We start from the raw sequence: 15,887 nt of genomic DNA, 5'->3' as shown, positions 1-15,887 counted from the left end.
AGCGCGTGTTTTGGGGTTGAGAATATCTGTACGGCCGGAGTCTGCACTGTAAAACATAGAAGAGAACCAGAGCTCCGCCCATGCAGTACAGGCTGACACGACATCGAACACACTTCAAGCTGCAACCAGCTCAGAAGCCAATCACAGGCCTTCATTCAGCACCGCCGACAGACGTAACAAAAGCTGCGTTCAGGAGCATGTCACCACTTTTTAAACCCTATGCATCATCTTAACTGCACTCCTATTCGTTATTCTTTTATTATGTTTTATCCAATTTTGGCTTATTTTAATTTAATCTATTCTTTTAAAAGTATACATCTATGTATAGTTCCTTGTTTCTTGTCCTATTATGTATATTATTTCTTATGTAGATCACATTTTCTTGTTGCAAAGAAAAAAGAAAAAAGCAATATCAAACGGCAGTATCATTGATTGGGATGGTTTACAACACATAATCAAGAAAGGGTTTCCAATCTTACAATCTATAATTAAATGTTAAAGGTCTGCTTCTTTTTTTGGTGGGAGGGTCGCTGGTTCAAGTCCCCGTTTGGCCCAAAGTACGGAGTGTGGACTAGTAGCTGGAGAGAGGCCAGTTCACCTCCTGGGCACTGCCAAGGTGCTCTTGAGCAAGGCCCCGAACCCCCCCTCAGCCACTCAGGGCGCTGGTCCAGCATCTTTCCATTAATGCATGTATATGTGTGTTGTAATTTCCCCATAGGGGATCCATTAAGAGTACAAATAAAAAAAAGTTTAAAGTAAATTCTTCGCTCAAACACCCGCACTTTATCAGGCCGAATGTGAAATGTCATTCTGAGGTATAGCGGTCAACGTAATTGCCTCAGGATACAGAAGCTGAGGATGAGTCATAACCTAGTTTTACAGTCATAACCACACCTAAGGAGACAGTAAAGAGTCCTTCTTGACAACCTGTTGGAAAGAGGTTTAAATGTGTACAGTACAGTGGTGATAGAAGTAGCCTCAGATTATTGGACCCGAGTAAAAATAGAAATATCACAATCTAAAGGTACTTTGAATGAATCACGTAAAACAACAGAAGTATTATCAGCTAAGTGTACGTAAAGCATCAAAAATAAAAGTAATCATTATGGAGAATGCTCCCTTTCAAAATGTTATACTATTATCCAGTATACTAAAATAAATTATTAGATTAGTATTCATGTATTTTAGTATTGTTGCTAGTTAAGATGTAGTTTATTGTTACTAAACTGGGGGTCATATAGCCAGCTGCCACAGCCACATCATTAAATACTGCCAGTCACAACAATAACTTCAACCAAACTACAGAAATGGCTGTAGCTGAAGCAAAGCCCATTCCCAGTTGTAGTGTGGCCGTAGACCGTGGCTGGCTACAGGCAGTGCTCAGCTTTCCACCTTAATTGTAGTCAGAGTTTTGTTTGAGTCTGCAGAATGCAAGAACCAACCCTATGAACTCAAAACTCTGTCACTGAGTTGGTCGGAGTGAGTGTGTTGATGTGAGTGTTGGTGTTTCGCCATTGGCAAATTGTATTGGTGTGACACAGGCTTTTACGTCCACCATGGACCATCCATCAGCTGATTAACTTCCTAAATAAATGGTTATTGTGGTTGTTGGTGGACCCGTGTTAACAGTGTGTGTGTGTGTGTGTGTGTGTCTGTGTTTGTCTCTGCCACTCACTCTTCAGACAACTAAATGTGTGGAACAGGTAGGTCTATGCAAATTATTAAAAACCAATCACAAACAACAGTGGTAAAGGCTATTTCTGTACAAATACAATAATCATTCATTTATGTAACATAGGCTGTTGACCACAATCCTCTGTACCAGGCTTTCCTTTCTAACTAAGACAAGACAAGTTACCTTGTCAGCTCGTTCTGCTTGATGTCTGTCTCGAGGTCCCTTCTCCAGGTGTTCTTGGGGCCGCCTTCTCCTTCTTGTGCCTTTGGCGTTCTATCTGCCTGGTGCTTGTATTTGGTTTCCGGAGCGTTTGGCCAACCTATCCCAATCTTCTTTCTTTCTTTGGAGCTCCAAATGTTTTTCAGCTGGAGGAATGAAGCCCTTGTCTTGCCAATTCTGCCTCTGAATCGTCAAAGACACTGCCCAAGCAAGTGAAGGCTTCTACTTCCTCAAGTGCCATTCCCTCCATGGTAACTAGGTTTTTGTGCGTAGTGTTGACCTTGAGGTTTCCCTTGTTTTCCCTTTGTGGATGTTTACAGTACTCTTGTCTTCTTCTGCATCTGCTGGCCACTGTGTGATAGCATAGCAAGGTATGTGCTATTGTGGTCATTATTATTCAATCAACAACCAGGATGAAGAGGACAGGGGACAGTAAACAGCCTTGTTTAATGCTGGATTTCAATCGGGAACTTTAAGTGAGCTAGGCTCCATGGATAACTCTGCAGGCCATCCAATCTTAGGATGTTGACCAAATTGTCTGGGATGCCATTTCGTCAGAGCAGTTTGTCGACAATCTGTCACTAAGTCATTATAGTGGATAAGCAAGTTTAGATATTTCATTGTGTGAAAACCTGAGGATTTGAAACTCCAGGAGAACAGGGAGAGGGGGTTGGCAAGCAGGGTATGCATATATTATCACTTATCACTATCAACATCTTCTATATCGAGATCACTCGCAGAAAAAGACTTTAGTTTCTCCGTGAAAAAATGCTGCAGCTCCTCAAGACTTATAAGTGAGGCTGTGGGTCATAATAGTCCTGGGGTACAGCTGATGTAACACTGACTACACACATTGGATGAGTAATCCAGAACACCAAGTTGATAAAAATAGCATGATTACTTTGTTGAGTTCATTAAATTAAAGAAGTCTTCAAATATGTGTCTCTCATGTGATGCCACTTGACTGGGAAAATGATTGGGACCACTACAGATGAACATTAAAGGTCCTTTGACATGGTGCTTTTTGGAAGCTTTTCTATAGACCTTAGTGGTCCCCTAATACTGTATCTGAAGTCTCATATAGACCTTAATGGTCCCCCAATACTGCATCTGAAGTCTCTTTTATATAGACCTTAGTGGTCCTCTAATACTGTATCTGAAGTCTTTTCCCCAGAATTCAGCCTTGGTGCATGTGGAGCCAGGGTGCGGGGCCTTGACCAACTGCCAAGGAAGGCAACACTGCCCCTTATGACCTCATAAGGAGCATCATTCCAGATCGGCCCATCTGAGCTTTCCTTTTCTCAAACGCAGAGCAGGGTACCCAGGGCTCAGTTTACCCCTATCACCATTTCTAGCCACTGGGGGACCATAGGCAGGCTGGGGGAACGCATATTAATGTTAAGTCAAAGTGAAATTTTTATGCCATGGAACCTTTAATATCCATATTCACATTATAAAAACCACCGTTTAATATCTATAAATGTATTTGACCACAATTAAGCATATTGACCATACAAGGTCCAGCCAGGTTAAAACCTAATCTCATTTTTGCACAAAACCACATGAAAATGTTGAGCGCTCATCCTGGCTCATTCCTGTTTCAAATCAAACTTTGGTACACTTTGTTGTACAAACTGTTGCCAGACAGAGTAGTCACCTGGATGTAACTCAAGCGAAGCCCTCTAACCAATAGTGAAGCCTGTTACAGGGTGGAGCACCTACAAAATAGAAATAGTAGTTAGATAGCGTCGTCCTTTTTCTGGTTAGGGCACCTGTGGACTCAAAGTCCTGACAGGCTGGAGTTTGTGCAGCCTCCACAAACACAATACTTTACCATGATGATGATAACTTGAAATACAAAACACTAGCGAGACACACTGACTCACGACCGCTGGTTAGAAACACCAGCCAACTCCACACTAACGCAGAGCTCAGCAAGTAACCCCCTCTCGTTATGTCAAATGACATGATGTAGAAGAAAAAAAAAAAAAGAACATTAAAAACTGTTGAAAATCTGTCACTTTTTTCTACTAAATTTGTGCTATTGTGTCTAATAAAATATTCATTTATGTGGTATTTTCATACACTTTTATATATTCATTTTGTACAAATGAACCAGCAATATGCCCTTTAAGCCGTCTGTGTGTGTTAACACACTAAACTGGGTGCTGCCATGGTGAAAATATGAAGAAAAGAAAACCTCTCTCTGGTTTCAAATAAATTATTTATTATATAATTAATAGTTCTCTCGTTATATGAAATCAATCATGATCTTATTTTAGGAGCAGAGATCATCTGGTATGACACTGCTTGCTTTATCAGACTGGGACCGTCTGTGCACCTCAGGATGAAAATCTCTACATTGATGCTCCTTTGCATTAGGGCGGTTTGGAGTAAAAGGAGGCCTCCTGGATGTAGTCTTTGAATCGCTAACATAGTTTTTACAGTCTGCGGTGTCTTCGTTTGGAGGTCAGCGCTGCTCTCATCTGTGGAGGTTTCCTTCCTCTTCTTCTGAGGCTCCCTCATCTGCAGCAATGTAGTTAAGTGGACGCTAACCCTCCCACTCCAAAGGGAGAAAGTCCTACCTCCAGTCTGCTTTCAGAACTTCTGAGGAACTATGTTTGGGTGGACCGGACACTGCGGTCTGCCAGCACGAGGCCTAGTGGGAGGGGTGAGCAACAAGGACAACATTAATATCTCCGCTATTCTCACACAATTATATGTATAGGCCTAAATATGTACATGTTACACATCTACATTTTTTTATCTTATGTTGTGGAAGACTTAAGTCAATTTAACATCTATTAAATGATCAAAAACTGCACCACAATATTTAAATGTGATTAATTTTAAATGATCTTGCATTCCTATCTAAAACCTGCTGCAGCTTTCATGACCTGTGCTGGCATTGCCACTAAGCAACAGCATACAGTAGATAATAGTCTTGTAAAAAAGATTCTATAATATGACATTTGAACACTTACCAATAAGATATCCCTCTCCAACAGCACCTTTCTGGCCAGAACTAGTCATCTTTAACAAGTTAAAACACTTTAAATGAAGTGGATAATAACCAGCACGAAGGAAAGGTGTTTGTGCGTATTGGTGTTAGTGTGGTCTAGGCACTCCTTAATATAGGTTTTTCTATAAAAAAAAAAAAATAAATAACAAGCAGAAAGTACACAAGTATTGTGGACTGCCACATTTCTTAAAAAATGGGCTAAACAAGTCTGTGTACACACAATTCATGCTTAGACCTATTTATTTTCTCTCCTATACAACAGTCTTTTCTGTGTGAGGAAACTTACTGATCGTTTTATGGAGGCTGTATTAAATGACAGGAGAACATTAAGATGTCTCCTGTTATTACCGTTGAACTAACATACACAACCAAACGGTACGGGCTTACCAGGGTTCTAGTCCAGAGTGTATCAAATGTGACAAAAGACTGACAGAGCATTTGTCTTTAACATCTTTATTCTTCTTTTTTCATTATTTTTATTCGTATTGAAATTCATACTCTTGTCATTTGGACCTCTTTTATTTATTTATTTTTTTAACGGCTTCGGTCATCTAACGCGTCTAATCAAAAATTCACCAAAAATGATTTCATGTTGTACAATCCACCTGGCGGACAATCCTATTGGCTTCACCAGGGCGCCATCCGACAGCTGTGGTCCAAAACTGTGTGAGGAAGTTCCATTTTAACCAAGGTTTCCGTCTCCTGCACGCTTTAAGAACACACTTGAGTACTCGTTAGGTTGAGAATCACTTTCACCTTTCAGATTCTTCTAAGTCAGTGAAGTACAAGTGCACAAGTGTCTACTTAACACTAATCCAGTAATATACACAAGACATTATTGTCATTGTTAATACCACAAATGAACAGTGGCATTAACATTAATGATCAGATCACAAGATTCTCCCTTATGACAATACTGTCTCTGCATTTAAATAAAATAAAAAACGGCTGAAAACTAGAAAAAAACTAATTATAGATTACAATTTGGGTTTCCTTAAAAGCATCTTCACATGTACAATTTACCAGATTATAATTGCACTAAGGGGCGATGCTTCAGGGAAAGCCAGACCACAAAATATTTATGGTGAAAAGGAACTCCCTCAAAAACCTCAACCTCTAGAGTGTAGAACAGCAAGGAAGCCATACTGTCTGCCATGTGCTCCATACTGCTTTATTCTGATTGGCCATGACAATACTGTCCCCTCACATTTCCTTCTGCAAACAGGACTGAATGGACACCACAGGTTACTGTACCCAGTAGAGACACAAAATGACTCATCCTCACAAACATGAAGAGAAAAAAAATTAAAATAAAAATAAAGAGGAGAGGCTATTTGAAAACCTGATTTGGATATGGACACTCGATCTGATGCTGGACAAACTGAGTTGTTCCGGCAGGCAGTGGCTGTGTTCCAGACCAAATACTCCCCTGTAACAAGGTTGTTCACTACACCCCATAAATCCAAATGTAACTAAAAAGGATGGAGCCGTGAACAAAAATTTGACAACTGAGCTTTTTGAAGATTAAAAAAAAAAAATCTGACCTTTCCTGTTATACATTGTTCTTGCTTAACTTGACTTGATGCATGATTGAGAAACACACCTCTGTTCTAATAAACTGGACAAAAGATAAACATGGACTTCCACATAAATTGGGAAAATAACTGTATCCATGATTACACCTGTCCTCATCTGTCGACAACACTTCAAAACAAGCGTGCAGGGAGGGTGGGGTTGTATTTGGTTTGAAACGGAGCCGACCGCAGATACAAATAAGAACCCGCATTTCTAGATGCACAAGAACTGTGGTGTCACAAGGAGCTTATGACATAGGAGCAAACGATAACGGGTATGACTGACCGTGATGACACAACAGAGCAGCGGCAGAAACCCATCAAGTCCCCTGAAATAAGGAAGTCGTTCTCTTACCTCACTGCTATGGAAACCCTTAACCTACGGATGATGTTTTCCGGTTTTGACAGCACACAAATTAACAAGTATGTGAAGCACTTTCTCATGTTTATTAGATGTTTTTCCCTGGCATCACTCCTTGGTAGCTGCCTCAGTTCCAAGGGGATATTAATAAGATCTGCATACTCTGTAAACATCACCAGTGTCATCTGAAATGCAATGATGAGCTAGCGCCCGCAGAAGGGCGGTGCTGGTATTACACCCCTCCCCCACCCGTTCCCAATGTCCCTCAGTTTACAAGAAATAAAAAGGATTAAAGAAACAAACAGAAAAAAAGAAAGAAAAAGAAATCCCCCCACCCCCCAACTGGGCCTGCCAGCACGCCATTGACTTCAAGTGTGTAGGAGTGAGTGTGTGTGTGTGTGTTGTGTGAGAGAAGCAGTGTGTGTGTGTGTGCGGTTGTGGCCGCCCGAGTCTCTGGGAATATGTGAGAACTGGTGTGTGCGTGTATGTGCGTGCGTGCGTGGAGGCTCCGTGGGGGTGAGGGGGACTCCTAGTATTTCTTCCCCGGGACAAACTCCTTTGCTTCGGGATTCAAGATGCTCTTCCTCTGCAGAAAGACACAGAAAAAGAGTAAGCGCGTACTCGTTTCTACTCTTGCGTGTTCATCAATTTCTAAGTGGGCTTCTCTGTTGTGAAACTGGATGCATCTGTGACTCACCGCCACTTCTTCCAGGTTGTTGTTGTGGTGGTGGTGATCGCTGACAGACAGGCCGTTGAGCTGCTGCTGCAGCTGCCCCACCCCCTGGTTGTTAAGGTCGCGTGAAGGGATGAACCAATCCTGGTCCTCTTCCTCCAGCATTTCCTGGAAGCAGCGCTCCAAGAACTCCTGCTCCAACAGCTCCTCTTCCACCTGGGAGATGACGAGGGAGAGAAGAAAGGGGGGAGGGAGATGAGTGACATACATGCAATGGCAGAGAGAAATTGGCAGGGGAAAAAGGGGCAAGAGGGCAGATGGACAGAAGGAGGAATATAAGAGGGATCATTTGCATGACAAGTGGGTGGAAGGTTTCCCTAAAGAGACATCTCAATAATGTGGTGGCATTAAAACAGATGACTCATCCAGGCAGGCGAGAGAAATTGTATTGTTGTGTTAAGTCTGAAGTTCTCCGGTTGGACCATAAAGAATTACAATTGTTCTTGTTGTGCCCCATGTCTATAAAACAAAGTAGGAGCACACACCTGTCTGTTATACTCTTCTTCATTCTCCATCCACATGTACTCTGCGAATGGGTTGGCGTCGCTGCCCTCTCCTGCGTGCCCATTGGCTACTTGCTCTTTTCCCTCCTTGCCCGGAGCCCCACCTCCCGGTGTCTTGGCCAACTCTGGACCGCTCATCTCAGCCGGCTCTGCGCGAGAAGACAGTTGCATTGCAGATGAATAATAGTTAGGAAAATGGTCAAGGCATAAAAACAGGAACTTTTTGGTAAATCACAACAACAAAAACTCTTCTAAAGAATTCATCATGGCAAAGTAGAATGACTTAGCTTAACAGGCCGATTGAAAACTGCATCACCGGATGGGACTGATCCTGGTCTCAAAAACTACTCTGATACCTAAAAAAGGTCTAACCGCAAACAGCTAAATGAGTCTGAGTGCTTAATAGAGTTGTTGGCATTTTACGACAGCAATATATATATATTTTTTTCATGTTTGTGAATTGCAGTGCTTTGGTAAAAGGCCATCACATTATTACACACACGCACACACAGATGTTAAGTCAGATAGATTGTGCTGATTGATGAAAACAGAACACATAGCACAATATTAACGTATTTATTGATTAACTCTTTCCATAGCGTTTAGCTTCAGTGAGTGGAGCAAAACAGTGTGGAGAAAGTTCAATCTAAGCAAACCCCGCATTCGTAGAGGTTTCAGCCAGCCTATGGTCCCCCAGTGGCTAGAAATGGTGAGAGGTGTAAACCGAGCCCTGAGTACCCTGCTTTGCTTTGAGAAAAGGAAAGCTCAGATGGGGAGATCTGGAATCTTGCTCGTTATGACCTCATGAAGGGCAAGGTCCCGCCCCCACCCCCCCCTTCTTCTCCTCCTTAAAAGCTACAAACTCAGAAATGGCATGTCCTAAGGAAAGCTCCTTGTGGGACTGGCTCTAGTGGCTGTAATTCTGCACCAAGGCTGAATTCTGGGAAAGAGACTACAGATACGGTATTAGGTGTCCACTAAGGTCTATATAATTGAGACTTAAGATATGGTAAGGTCTATGTCAAAGCATCCAAAGAGCACAATGTCATGGAACTTTTTTTTATTTTTTTTATTGTGATTAGACGTAATTGTTTGACCATCCTACTTGTGACACAGAACTCCTGCTCTGATGCAAAATTCCCACTATAATAACAATCCTCAGACTGCCTGCCAGCTCAAACAGACTTGTCATGACTCAACCGTGGCCTTGTAGTGGGAAAAAAAAGAAAAGAAAAGTGAAGCGATGATCTCAACCGAGCCGCACACACAGCCCCGGGGTCAACCTCATGCAGACTGACACACTATAGCAAGGTTTCACTTGCGAGGACTGACTGCCAGGAACTCCATCCATACTAGAACCTGATTTCCAAATTCAGGAAATAACATTTTACATTTATGTTTCCGTCCCAGTCAATGTATCAAAATCAACATGTGAGAGCTGAGTTTGACCCGCGGCAGACCGACAGCACGGACACACTGTCCTTCAGAGGAGTTCATATAAACATGTATAATCTAAGAGGAGGGGTGTCTGCCTGGCTCAAAGCTGTCAGTGTTTCTGTCTGGACAGTGACAAAGCAGTGCAATCATGCAGTGCAGAGATTTACACGAGATGTTAGCTATGAAGGTAAATAAATACTCTAGAGAGGGAGGGAGAGGGTAAGAAAGAAAATGTATTAAAAGACTATACACACCTAATTTAATTCTGCACTAGTCGCGCAAGGCCCCAGCATGCTCGGAGTGTTTGAAGCCAGCATGTGTGAGTGTGCCAGTGTGACGAAATTCACTTTTACTGTAGCCTATAAAGTGTTACGGAACAACAAGACCTAACATCAATTGCTAGAAGTTTTACCGGACAGTTAAAAAAAAACACACACACACACACACACACACACACACACACACACACACACACACACACACACACACACACACACACACACACACACACACACACACACACACACACACACACACACACACACACACACACACACACACACACACACACACACACACACACACACACACACACACACACACATTTTCAACCAGCCCTACAAAAACCCACCAAGCTAAAAATGATTAGATGGATCCAAACCATTTAAAATAATTTCCAACAATTGAGTCATTGTAAACATGCCTCTGGTCAGGCAACACAAGAGTGCATGGAGCACGGAGAAGGAAAAGGGGAGACACAGCACTGTGCCATTATGCATTGCATGTAGCACTTAACGTGTTCATGTTGCATAACCATGTGTTGGGCACCACGTAATATTTACTTAGCGGAGCCTAGCATTCTCCACGCCTGCGAGCCGTTTGATCTGATGAGGGTGTAGGATAAACAGCGGAAAGGTTAAATGCTGCTCGGCAGTAGGACTACACAGACAATACAAATTCAGAGAAAATTACCATAAAAAAGGCATATGATTGAGCGCCAGTTCTGAGTTAAACAACCTCATGTTGTAATCTAAAACACTTTCAGTTGCACTCTATTTGTAGATAAACGTTTTCTGACTGGATGTTCCTGATAACCAATCCCCCCCCCCCTCCACTGCAAGTGCAATTTCAAGGCTCAAAAGAAGCCTCCATCTTTAAGTATGTCAGTAATAAATGTCCACATTGCTGCCTTCATTATGTATTTCTTTACTGCAAAACCTTATCATTAATATTCCCCATCTTATTCGGGAATAATGTCTCTCCTCAAGATTTACGCATTCATTGTATATGAGGTATAGATCACATACAGATAAATGACAAACTATCACAGGAAATGGCTCATTCAAATAGAGATGGTAATTTACATTAGAAAACTAAATTGTAGTTGTACTATTGTTAAAAATGAGGGCGGAAAAACTCAAAATGTCACCATTAAGTAAGGGATGATGTAGCGTGAGAAGCCATTAATGCAAATTAGAACCTTGCCAGGCCGATGCAGGACTTGAATCAGCCCTAAGGGATTCCATAATACCTACATACCCAACAAAGGAATATCAGAATAGTCAAATATTAGGGCCCATCCCTATTTTGTACTATGAAATATGGCCTAGTAATAGAGTTAAGAGTAGGCTTCAGTAATAGCTGCCATATCAGTGTTTTACACCTTTAGAAGCATAAATTGACCAATAACATTATTGTCTGTGCTTCACATTCCACCATGATATAGCTACATTTTAGACCATCCCATCCAGCATTAGATAGCCGGTTGGTCAGACAAAAACAACTATATATAACTATGTATTATTGTCTACCATGTTAGGGGTTACTCAATAAATCGTTTTAACTAATTTTGTATGCAAATTACATTTGACATTTACTTGTTCCACATTGTCAAAAGGAGAGGATTATTTTGGTTTACAATTGTCAAAAGAAATAGGCAATTTGACAGTGTCAATGTGGGCTCTGGCAAATGTGATGGACACTTTTCACGGAGATTGACGTTTTACATTCTAAACAATAACAACTAAATGAATGTTACATGAATTAATAATGAAATCATTGTTGAGGGTCTTAAAACACAAATTAATAAAAATTAAATTTCCACAAGTGAACTCATGAATCTCAATTGTAAAGTGAGAAGTGCGTGGACAACAAAATAAGCGCATGTACTAATACCAAACAGTTTAAAAAGCTAAAAAGGATGAACCCGATGGTGAAAATAATTTTCTGAGGAGTTTGTTGTTTTCATATAATTTACTAATGTATTAAGAGGAACCCAAGATACTAACACTGTTTACATTTACGTTACGTTAGTCTAACGTTACAGTCTGTAATTTTGGGAGCTGCGTCGTAGTAGCTTATAGTATGCTAACGGTTTCTAAAAGCTAACGGGCTAAACCAGGTGCCCAGGCCTACCTGGGAAGTTCGTAAATGGATTGGACGGTTTTGGCCGAGGTAGTGCTAAGTGGCTAGTTTACCGTAGCTGCAAACAGATACACATAGCTGTGCTGTCAATGGGCGGGCCTAAGGTGAAAGCTATCTCTGCAACAACAAAGGGCAGCGGGCTAGGTTATCTTCTTCAAAATCGTTAAGTGATTTTGCATGAAAACAGCTTGACCACAAACAAAGCTCCAAATAAAAAAATACACAAACTACGATAACACGTAAAACATAAACCGAGGTCAAACTCCATTCCTGTTCGGATGCTTAAGGCCAAACAAAGTCGGTTGCTTTGCTATCAGCTAGCACGCTGCTACAGCATGGCAGCATCAGTGAAGCAGGTCAACATAACAAGCCTCCGCTCTCGACATTACAACGGCTTTACACACACACACGACGAGCAGTTAACCGTTTAAAAGGCTAAGTTACCTGGCATTGTGCTCTAGGTGTTCGCTTCGAAGTGTAACGTTTCACAAAGTTTTAGCAACTACACTGCACCGAGTGCGTGTTCGTCGTTTCTCCAGTAGGATTACTGTGCTGCGATGCAACGTAGCTCAAGTTAGCTAAATCCTGTTAGCCACCTTGCTAACGTTAGAGAGCTGGGTCGGTCACGTGGTCTGGTGCTGCATTCGTGACTTTCAGGAACGTGGGAATTATACGCGAAAATGTCAAATACATTTCTATCACAATTTCTCACATCCCAAGGCAACATCTTTACATGTCTTGTTTTATCCCGCCAAAAATCTTAACCCAAAATATATTTAGTATACAATCATATAAAACAAAAAACTGAAAACCATCACATTTGTGGGGTTGAAGGAAAATAATGTTTTTTCTCTTGATAAATTATTTAAATATCGATTCATTCATTAGCTGATTAAAAGATTTAGGTCCAGCTTTGAGCAAACTGTAATGACAAACTAACACAATTACTTATTGAAGCTTTACCAATACAGTATAAAGGGTATGGTCTAATGTACTCCATAACAGTTAATTAAACCTCAGTTTGAGTATTGTTTGTGTGATATTACAAATGTTTTCTATATCATGATCTTTATGGATTGTAAAATACTTACTGATAATGTGATTTCAACCATATTGACCAGCCCTAGCTGAGATGTCTGCATTCATCTGAATATTGACACATGACCAAGTGACAATATTAAGAACATGCCGACTTCCATTTGAAGGATGAACATCATTAACAAAACTGGCAAATATTAGTATGCAAGGTGGAAGCATGCAGAAAAATGTAGACAGAAAATGAAAAACAAACTGACCAAAGAGCAGTTTTTTTGATTGTGCAAAAACAATTTGCACTGATGCACAGAAACAGACGTGGCCCGGATATGCAAGCAGCTACACCACAACATCTGGTTAAATCCCTCTGCAGTATTTCCATTCCTATTCCCCCCCCCCCCCCCCCCCCCCCCCCCCCCCCCCCCCCCCCCCCCCAGAGGCTAAAAGTGAGTAATTCGATGATAGATCCCAAGATTGAACAAAGTCCAGCTCTGATACACTCTGAAAAGGAAAACAGTGTAAATTACGGACCCTTTCCTCAGGCCGGGCTTTTTTTGATTTGTTTTGGTTTTTGTCATTTTATTAAATCAAAAACAAAAATTGCAACACAGCCTGACATAGATAATATGCATCTTTCTTCTCTGGTTTGAAATCCCAGTAGTTAATGTTGTTGATACACTAATTGAGCGCCCGACAGCAGCGGACACTGTGGTTGCCTAGCAGCAAACGTAGGATGATTCTTATGTTTCTGCTTGCAACAACTTTTTACAAATCAGCTCAGAAAAGTGATTATTCTATTTTCAAGCCAACAAAGTGCATCCAGTGCAAAGGTCCAGTGAGACTCCACACCTATAGCTCATTCAGTCATGACATATGAAAAGTAAAACGCATATACTCATTTGCCAATTTATTTGGTACAATTCTAAAATTAACCAAGTCTAATACAACAGTCACAGCAACAAATCCTCCATGGTCATAATGTTCCGATTTTGTTTTTATGATTTATACAATTTATGATAATTTTGGGAAATGTAGGTAATGGTGTTTTTTTTCATATTGTATTGTCCTAGGATGGGTTTCTAATATTTTGTCCATCATGTCTCATACAAATTACATATTTTTTGTACATTAAACCAGCTCCAAAATGGCCATTAAGTCAAGAACCAACACCTCTCTAAAACAAGCTTCATGAAAGAAGGATGTATTGTAGGGATGTTTTAAAAGACTGCATTACTTTTAGCCTGGTAATCCTAATAAAACTGACAACTGATTGAGAACACTACTTCTTTTGGTACAGACACTGTTTGCATTTAGTTATTTCATTATCGGTTAATCAAATACAATAGTAAAAAAAAGGCATCAAAACTTCCTAAAGGGTCAAAAGTCCCAAAGATTTCAACGATGTAATTAATCGTTTAAGCACTACACGTCACAGTAACGTTGAGCTTCGAATATCGGGGCTCACAATGTGTCCTTGAATGCAACCTATGAACAAACATCCCTCAAGCTCCGCCACAACATAACGTTCCTCAGCAGCCTACACTTTTTACTCTCTCACGAACACACAAATGCCTGCGTGGCTTCGAACATGTAACCATTTCTGCCGATAAATACCAAATAATCAACACTTTAATTGACTTTTTGTGGACTAAGTGATTCTCAAGATGAACAGCAGACTATAACTCACAAGCTCTGTCTGTTGTTCGAATCAGTGTAGGCCTAAATATAATATGTATCATATGTTACTGATCTAAGTAAAGATCTAAATCCAACATTTAAAGACACCAACTCGACAGTGCTCCGATGTTGTAACGTTAGTCTGCCAGAAAACAACTATTACTGTTGTAGGAGAAGACTAAAGTTGGTTTGCCACCATTATTTTTCATGAAAGTTTTTTTCATTTCTTTTTAAGACTGATATTCTAGTACTTAAGTGGTGCCACACAATACATATTGTTAGCCGTCAATCTGAAGCAAGTAATAAGTAAAATACTCTTATACCGAAATTAACCCAAGTTATTGCTTTTTAACATGGGCTAATTAGCGTTTTTGGTTGCTATCTTGCTCCTTTTTCTTTTTGTCTCTTTCTTTCTGTAGCAAACAGCTAGCTTCCCCCTTTACTCCACTCACAACAACAGACTCACCACAACTTCAAGCTTGTAGGGGGGAATCCGCTAACCAGCTGTCGGGGGGAAACGGCTCTTTTCCGGTCCCGGGACGTCACAGGAAAACCACACAGTTAATATATTCTCCTAATAATCTCCAATAAAATGAAAATATACGTGTTTCCTTTGTCGGTTTGCTCACGTTATTGGTTAAAAACGGATAAATACCCTGTTTCTCTGCAGAAACGTCGAGGGGGAAAAAACGTTGTGTCGTGCGTCGCGTTTGTCCAGCTGTACACTTCAGTCATTGGTTGGACTTTACGTCAGTCACCACTTCCTAGTGATGCTATTGGCCCAGCCAACCACACGCCCCGCCCCATCTCACGTCCCGTAGGCAAACAAAATAAAACAATATTTTCTCTCTGATACTTTTTTTTTGACAATGTGGTTGTTTTAACTTGTTCTGACCTTCCTTACTTGTCTTTGGCTCATTTATTACTGTAACATATTAGTTTTTAAGAAAGATATATATTTAGTACATACAGCCTTCAATTAAAAGATTATTTAAATACCCTCACAGCAATTGTTTCCATCCATCTGAAACCTTTCCACAAACTTTACAGTATTGTATTCATTTGATTATTGATCAGTGACTATCAATAGTGAAAAGAAGCCTGGTTTAAGCCTGGTGCTGCAAAGTAGCATCAATCAAGTCAAGTAACTAATGAAATTGTCGTCCAAATTGAGATATAGCAGATATGCCGATTTGTGGGAGCCAGTCTTGGATTAAAAGACATAGT

The 15,887-nt window shown here is 40.7% G+C and overlaps 1 protein-coding gene across 3 annotated transcripts; it reads right to left on the bottom strand.

Annotated features, from left to right (window-relative positions):
* Positions 1 to 5,437: 5,437 nt before the first annotated feature.
* Positions 5,438 to 15,384, bottom strand: paip2b (poly(A) binding protein interacting protein 2B). 3 transcript variants are annotated; one of them, XM_034856518.1, is made up of 4 exons: positions 15,127 to 15,384; positions 8,070 to 8,238; positions 7,549 to 7,740; positions 5,438 to 7,437 (listed from the first exon to the last, which is right to left on the bottom strand). In XM_034856518.1, exons 2-4 carry the CDS (start codon positions 8,223 to 8,225, stop codon positions 7,381 to 7,383), a joined length of 405 nt encoding a protein of 134 aa, XP_034712409.1. In that variant the 5' UTR covers positions 8,226 to 8,238; positions 15,127 to 15,384; the 3' UTR covers positions 5,438 to 7,380. The 3 variants fall into 3 exon arrangements, with proteins under 3 accessions (XP_034712409.1, XP_034712410.1, XP_034712408.1); XM_034856519.1 differs by having other exon boundaries at positions 8,070 to 8,236; positions 15,265 to 15,376; XM_034856517.1 differs by lacking the exon at positions 15,127 to 15,384 and adding an exon at positions 12,393 to 12,594 and having other exon boundaries at positions 8,070 to 8,236.
* Positions 15,385 to 15,887: the final 503 nt, after the last annotated feature.

This window comes from Etheostoma cragini, chromosome 19 (assembly GCF_013103735.1).
Source record: "Etheostoma cragini isolate CJK2018 chromosome 19, CSU_Ecrag_1.0, whole genome shotgun sequence".
NCBI lineage: Eukaryota > Metazoa > Chordata > Actinopteri > Perciformes > Percidae > Etheostoma > Etheostoma cragini.
The sequence above is the reverse complement of the archived record's forward strand: the minus strand, read 5'-3'. Positions and strand labels throughout refer to the sequence as shown.